Here is an 8,467-nt window from a genome sequence, read left to right on the forward strand (position 1 = left end):
ATAGCGATGTTATTTTCACTGACTTTGCAATACTACTGGGAATTACCACCTGGCTATGACTTCTTAAATATTATTATCTACGCTAATCTGCAAAAAGGTATATCTATCTCTAAAGTAATAAAAACTAACTTAACTTGGATATATACTCATGAATGATTAAAGATATTGTTCAAGTGGAGCACTTTATTGCTAGAAAGAACAGCTGTGTTGCCAAGTTTGAGGAAAAATGGCCAATGCAATTACTGAAATTCTTTAATACGAAATATTTGCTAAGTATGTATACATACACATTTATATTCATGCTCCAACCAATATCATACCTTGTCCATATGTTAAGAAATATGAATATTTTTCTGTACAATTATATGCATTCTATCCGACTATCTCACAGTCACATACTACTCCTGACTATGTATGAGAAAACAAATATGCCTGAACATGTGGAAACGTGACATCCTACTGAAATGGAAACAAAATTTGGAAAACAACACACACAAAATCCAGTTGAATCTAGTCAACTCTGGTTTCCAGAAATTTGGTAACCCTCTGTCGACTAAGGTCCTTCAATCGAACACACCCATTTTATAACAGTTGATCACAAGCCTGTTTGAAAGTGATTCATAAATACATGCATTTGATTAAGTCTGAATTGTACAATGGACTCTGCTTTTAGTAGAGATTTCTTACGACTATGGAAATGTTTTTTGTCACTTCTATTTCAATATTAAGAAGATCTACATTTTACCAATAGAGAAGAAACAAAATGGATGATATACTTGGCAGGAATGTCTGGAACAAGGTGAGTATGCCAAGTGCTTATAACCCATTTCTTCAATCCAAGAAGTTCTACTTGAATAATCCTTATCTTGAGCCATGACTAGTGGCCTTGAACTGATCGATTTGACGATATATGACATCAGCACTCGCGAAAGAGGATATTGGTTTGTCATGACTGCAGAAATAAGGGCTTTAGCTCACTGACAGATTAGGCAATCTCACCACCAAAATAGTAATATGTTATATTTGTGATATGAAGCAATTTTATTGAGCAGTTTTATTCTGCTCCAATTTCATGATTTCCCCTTTTCCCCAAGCTGATTGTGTGGATATCATGACTGGTTTCAGATTTTGTTGCCCAATTTATGATCAAATACAACAAGACTTGGGTCCTTTGCAGGTTCCTTTGGGTGTATATCTGATCCATACCACCTTCATGTTGGGTACGTGCTTAAAGCCAAGTCCTTCATGAACCTTGAGGGACACAGCATTACTCTCCTCAATCACAATAAATGCTTCCTTGCCAGTCTGAAGTCTCTTCTGTGCCAGATGTGACATGATGACTTTGGCGTATCCCTTCCCACGATGCTCCTCCATAACATGGAGCATACCAAGGGCCCCATAATGGTAGGACATGGCAAATCCAACAATGATGCCATCTGGATCATACAGACAGCAGGAAGGTAAACATGTAATGAGCTTGTTGATGTATGCAAGGGATTCATTTCCCCCTGTAAACTTCCACTCGGTGTTAACTAACTTGGAATCATCTTGGGTTAAGGGTAACAGCTTGAAGCCATTTGGAACCGGCCTGGAAGACAATGTGACATCTTATTCACTACATGATGCATCTAATCCCTCATTTATAAAGAGAAATGATCAAGCAAGATATGGGGGCACAGGTGGCCTATTCATCTGAGGTGTCACAATTATCTGTGTTATCTGAGTTGTGTCCCTTGGGCACAATGAGATTTCAATTATCGTGGGTTTAAATCCTGGTTCGCTCTGATTATGTTTTAGGTTTGTCAGCACCATACCCATGCTCATGGGTTTCACCAAAGTTGTAAAGCCTATAACCTGCAGGTTGTCATCCCCCATTAAGCTGACAGGCTGTGACAAAACTGGAATACTGTTACTCATTCACTCAAACAAGGTATTCTGTGACAAACAAGTTGATTGGAACTGGTATTAAGATGGCTTCCAAACAACTTGTCCATATAAATCCCTGTATTGTTTTACTACAGCATGCCTTCTTGATGCTATTTATTTCAATATCCTTCTCATCTTGGGGTGGGGGTGGGGGGGTTGCATCCCATGGGCATGCTAGAAACCTATGATTGTGGGTTCGAATCCCGGTTCGCCCGATTATATTTCTTGGTTTGTCAACACCTTACCCGTGCTCGTGGGTTTCACCGAAGTGGTAAACGTCTGAGACCTGCATCACTTCAGGATTTCCTCCCACATTAAGCTGACACACTGCGATATAACTGGAATACTGTTAAAAAACGCATTAAACCCAACTCACTCACTCACTCACTCCAATCAACTTGTCCATATCAATCCTGTATTTTTTCACTCACCCACACATTGTTTATCCTATTTATTTCAATATGGACATCAATCAGGCTTTAAACTTCAACCATATCTGTTGTGTCAACATCAATCTATCATCATTCACCCTTGTATAAACATCAATCATCCACATGTACATAACCTTACTACTTCACATTTCTGTACATGACATCCCAGTCTTTGTAACAAAGGAGCTGTATGTCCATAGAACTATCGCTGTGGTTCAGTATACCGACTTCTAAATGCCACTTAAAGAAGACTTCTTACATAAAATCATATCGAAGAAACGTAACCTTAGTACTTTCGTAATGTTATTGCACATAACTAACAATTAATTGAAATGCTCTATTAACTTTCTGAAAGTAGCATTTCTTCATTATTATTCCGACCTGAGTAGTCTCCCTTGTCTTAAGAACTTACTTGACATTCAGACTCTCTTGTGTAACACACTGGATATAGCAGGGCTCTGAGGGATCACTGCTTCCTCCGTGACATTTTATTGCTTCATTTATAACTTTGGAAAATGTAGTGTCCACACCTGTAAACAAACATCAACATCTGTATATGTGATAAATAAACATTATATGTATATTTGTAGGGTGCTAAATCGCCGGTCTGTGACATAAGCCACTAGTACAAAGCCTTAGTCAAGTAAACTTTTTTTCTGTCAAGTGCGGTTAGCTCATGACAGACATATTGTGTTCAGAGTAAAGTCTACTGAAGGGCATGTGGAAGGAGAGGTTACAGCTAGTATTGTCACTGGCTAGCTGTAAAACAAGTTGTACATTGTTCTGATCAAAATGTAACACTTTCAACATTGTCAGTACTACTTGGTTAATTTGTTTCGCAAACAGCAAAATAAACATCAGACAATAACATTATGTTACCTCATATAAACAGTGTATGCAGTGGAATGATCTATTAATAAAACAATTTAAAAATCAAAATTAAAATAACACAACTACTAGTAGTGATTTACTATCATATAGGGCTATCTTTAAAACATTCAGTACTATCTCTTATCCAGTTATATGAGCCAGTGATTGAGCATGTTGAGTATGGATTTTTTTCATTATTTTCTTTTTCATCAATATTCCAGCAAAAAAGCAATATTTCACATTTGGTACACCAAAGATGGGTTTCACACATTGTACCCATATGAGGAATCAAACCTGTCATGATGACCAAATGTGTTAACAACTGCTGAGTTATACTCATTTATATAACATTTATGCACAATCAACTTACATGCAAAAACAATGCCCTGACTCCAGTTGATAACTCCTTGTTGTCCTAACAGTTCGGATAAGGCCTTCTCATCTTCGGCAGCCACATTGTAGATGTTGTTGAGAAACTCAAACTATAATTCAGTGTTCAGAATTAAGGGGGGTTCTTGAGGTTTTCTCCTTGGGACTTAACTTTTAAATCCTTGACTTTTCAAATGATGGTCATGACAAGGACCCCATGATTAGTTTAGACTACTGAATAAGCATATATTTTATCATCCAAAACAGACATACACAGAACAGACCTCGTGGCTGAAATCAAGTGATATCTTCCATGAGATACTGCTACAATGAACTGCATCACAATACTCTTCATACATTGTGATGCCATTGGTTATCATGATGTAACAGTCAAGTGACATCACTATTCTCTCTGCCTCTGAAGCTGGATTATTGATAGCTGTACTTTTTACTCTCCAAACACTCGTGATTACTGTCCAGAAACCGAAAAAGTTGGAAGAATGATTTTGGCAAGCCTCAGAGTCTTAAACATTTATCAACTTGTGTTGATATAATTATTTGACATCAAGAGACCCTCAGGTGTGATTGTCTGTGTGTAACATTTGAGAAGTAAGAGAGTAATTAAGTCCAAGAATGAACTCTGAACCTGGGATGCAGTGTGACAACACAGGTGATAAGAGCAAGCGTTCTAAACATTTCAAACCACTTATTCATTTGTTCAGCAGTGTACTTCATAAAATCCCTTAATCAGGAAATAGTTCCGAACCATGTTCCAGAATTAACATCAACAGGTGAAACCATGTATTATTTTGAAAATTCAGAGCACTAAGTTCAGCATATCTCTAATCGCCAATTGAGAAAATATCTGATACCCACCTCCACAATTTCAGGATTTGGTTTGGTAATAACTGCCTTGAAGTCTGGCCATTTGTCCACAACAAAATCAAACCCTGTGACCACTGAGTCCAACTTTGTTATCACCTCATTGTATATCTGAAATAATACCACACACTTGCATTACAATGTATGACCTGGAGGTGTGTAAATGAACAGGAGTTGTGTAAATAAACATTAGCCTGGTAACATCTATTGTTACCAGTGCTGTGCGATCCAATATGTATCATACCTTGCTCACGATCCGATACTTATCACGATACTTGCATGTGCATTCTGTGCATCTAACAGGATGGCCAAATACCTTGCACACTAACAATTTACATTTGATAGTATCAAGTATGGCACAATGGATTCCCCAGGTCAAAAACTGCAATTATGGAGTTATATTTTGGCTGGACTAATGCATTGTCCAGAAGGGACATAACTTGTAATAGCCAGAATTCTAGCCTAGTTCAGCAAGGGTCGAAAATGGACTTTTAGAGTCACCGAACTCCCTTGTCTCAGGAAGGTGTTTGGATCCACATCCTCTCCAGACCCGGCTGTAATGGCTGCTGTTTGTGCTGATCGATCATTCACGTCAGCTCAAGTTATTTTTGCAGGCTGATATATTCTTATGTTTTACATTGGTTTTAATTTGATGAAAAAAGAACATATTTTTTAAAATTTTTGGATATGTAACTTTAAGACCGTGTAGTTTAACCATTGTGTATTGTATGATACATATCTCCATGTTGGTACGAAAGAAAAACATCATGGAAATAATCTGGAAAATAAAAGCAGTTGATTAATAACTATAATAAAACAGGAAGATTGCACGCAACATTAAAAAAAATTATGTGTAAATAATAAAGGCTTTAAGAATAAGATGAAACAGAAATGAAATGCTCGGTATTACCACGGACCTATATACAAGGCCGTGGTATTACTTTGTGCAGGTAAGAATGAAGTGTCAACCAGGTCGCACAACGTGAAAAAGCAGACACACTGGCACAGCTAGCTCAAGACACAGCAGAGATACAGCCTATTCCCTCCAGCAAACTTGAGATAAAAAGAAAAATCAAAGCCCCCACAGCCCAAAGATGGCAAGTCCAATGGGCCGCAAGCAAAACTGGCAGGTGGCTATCCAAAATTCAACCAAAAGTCATACTCTACTTAAATGAAGGGAAAGTTGAAGCAGCCATCTCACGCCTCACAAAAGGCACTATAACAAGGTATGCCCATCTTGCAATCAGCCTGAATTCATTGCTCACTTGTTACTGGAATGTCAAGACCATGGCCCAACCCAAGTTCAGTAGAAAAGACAATAATTGCAGTTAGATCCACCAAAACGAACAAATTGTAAGGATTATCTACATTACGAAACATGACTAAGTAACAGAATGTGACAGGCGATTGGTTGAAACATGTCGTGATTAAGTCACTCTCACTTCATTTTACAAACTCCAAATTTTTATGAGAAACCAAAATGGTGCTCTCCTTCAGTCAAAAACAAACTAACCCTTATATTTCCCCACCTTAAGGGAGAGGAAGAATAAATCTAAATACTATTCTTCTGAGGCTACAGTGTAATGAAGACCAAGGCAATCATTAATATTTGTAAGGAAATATATTTTTGTGTAGCAGACGCCCCTGAGCTACATAGAATCTACAGATGTGGACCATAGACTAGCTTGGAGCAGAGTTTGGTAATTTTCATAATTCTTAAAACAGTACTTTATCATTATTCCAATAAATTCGTATTGTATATTGAGGTGAAAACATATTCAATGAAAAAACAAACTGCATTATTTCAGTACTCTTAAATCTGTTATTGTCTTTTTGTGCACGTGAGTGAATGAGCTAACAAAATCAGATACAAGAGTTACCCCCCTTCCATTCAGCTAACACAAGCTCCTTCTCAACGCGTGACACCTTCCTAACACTCTCGGAAAAGCGAGCTCCCCGAACGGGCTACCGGGCTATATTTTGATAAATGTATTAAAATTAAACCTTTCCTCAATAGTAGATTTACTGGTGGTTTCTCTTTATTCATCAGAAGGCAACATTACGCAATCGTCTAGGATCCCTAGCTCCTTTGAACATAAAAGATAACAGTCAACAAACCCGGTGTGTGGGTGGGGGATGGGGGTTGGGGTCCTGTCCCTTATTCCATCGTCATCACAGCATGACAGTTACGTAAAATGTTAAGTACAGTGAATGTGTCACCTTGAAATATCTTGGCTTGTGTTGAATTCGGTCCCTCAGCTCTGGAAGTTTATGGTCTGCTAGAAAGACTGCCATGGCCTTGTGACGTGTTGAGAGGGGTCAGCCTTCTTGACCGAGATTTAAGACACAGCTCCACTTCTGCAATGCGACCCTTATCAAGATGCACGAAATGGGTTCACATCAATCCTAGGAATAGGCTATATACTGCAGATGGGTGAAGATGATGTTTGTTTTCAAAATCTCTGCCGCGCACAGGACTGCCCTCATGTCTGTGTAGCGTGCGCAACAGAGGTAGGGGACCGGTCTATACCACACGGCAGTCTCAGGCCACGTTACGTGGTCGATTTCTCTCTTTTAAGTAAACATATGCGCTTATTCTGAAATCAGAACAGAATGGTGTAATGCAAGCCTTTCGGAACGCTTCGCATATTGTTTAGCATATTTATGTAGATATGCTACTGCGGCTGCGACAGTTAGGTGCCTGACAATGTATCTTGATTTCACGGCGCCAGCCTGTACCCCCTACTCTTTACAGTTTTACGAAGTTTACAGGTTAGTTTGTTTTTTATTTAAGGAGAGTGCCATTTTGGTTTCTCAAAAGATGTAAAATGAAAAGAGAGTGACTTAATCTGGACCTGTTTTAACCAATCGCCTGTCATATTATGTGACTTGGTCATGTTTCGAAATGTAGTTAATCAAAGACATATATACAATAATCCAAGGTATATACATGTATATACAATATCTTATATACGTCTTTGAGTTAATCAAGGCGATTTGTTGATTTTGTTTTCGAGAAAGCTTAAAATGTTTAGGGAAATATATCTCCTATCGCCAAAGTTAACGGGTCTATATTTTATAAGGATAAACATCGCGTTTTGAGCTATTATCTCCTTTAGCTTCTTCACGCACTGACCCTGCAAATGCTGTACATCGTACCCTATTCAAGCTGTAAGCTGCCGCGGGTTTGGAGAGTGAGTGATTATCTCCCTTGCTTTTAATAGCTCTATTGCGCGCTGCCTTTACAATGTATTGTATATTATTCAGGCAGCCAGGGAGGAATTCAGGTCAAGCATGCAATCGTTCTCCCTTCATAGCGCTATTTGTTGCTTTATTGCAACTTATTGTTCGACACAGTGAGAGTGTATGGTAATAGGCGCCCTCTAAAGCCTGTAAAAGGCGCCCACCGACAGTACAACTATAAAAATAATTGACCAAAGGTCTGATTTTTTACTGCGGTGCTTTGCGTTATGTTCTCTTCTCCATGTGCAGTTTTCTTATGTCTTTATGTGCTAGGAGGCTCCTGACTGGGTTACCAATTTTAATTATAGATAAGACACAAAGAGTGAAGTTGGATTTAAAGTTTATTTAACAAAAACAAAAAAAACAGGGGCAAAATCCTTCTCCATTTAACTATAACCTAAATAACCACCCCCTTCCCTACCTACGTAACCCAATTCAACCTTATTTCTTAAACTTGTTCTTTCAACCACCCCTAGTTAACTTAACTCGCGAAAGTAAAACGTCTCCAAAACAAATTAACCTATTTAATCTCTACTCTATTTTCACCCACCAAACCTCCTGATCTAATATCCAAACGAAAGCCCTATAATAAATAATCAATGGTCCTGATGCAGGACGCAGGAGCCGCTCTTAGCAATATTCCAGCAATATCACGGCGGGGGACCCCAGAAATGGGCTTCACACATTGTACCCATGTCGGGAATCGAACCCGGGTCTACGGCGTGATGAGCGAACGCTTTAACCAC

At 38.5% G+C, this 8,467-nt stretch overlaps 1 protein-coding gene across 1 annotated transcript; it reads right to left on the reverse strand.

The window, feature by feature from the left end:
* Positions 1 to 937: 937 nt before the first annotated feature.
* LOC139474747 (glycine N-acyltransferase-like protein Keg1) lies at positions 938 to 7,001 on the reverse strand. Its single transcript, XM_071257863.1, has 5 exons — positions 6,699 to 7,001; positions 4,473 to 4,589; positions 3,598 to 3,709; positions 2,770 to 2,887; positions 938 to 1,588 (listed from the first exon to the last, which is right to left on the reverse strand). Exons 1-5 carry the CDS (start codon positions 6,771 to 6,773, stop codon positions 1,147 to 1,149), a joined length of 864 nt encoding a protein of 287 aa, XP_071113964.1. The 5' UTR covers positions 6,774 to 7,001; the 3' UTR covers positions 938 to 1,146.
* Positions 7,002 to 8,467: the final 1,466 nt, after the last annotated feature.

The sequence above is a fragment of the Haliotis cracherodii genome, unplaced genomic scaffold (assembly GCF_022045235.1).
Source record: "Haliotis cracherodii isolate W230 unplaced genomic scaffold, xgHalCrac1.p SCAF_3, whole genome shotgun sequence".
In the NCBI taxonomy this organism is placed as follows: Eukaryota; Metazoa; Mollusca; class Gastropoda; order Lepetellida; family Haliotidae; genus Haliotis; species Haliotis cracherodii.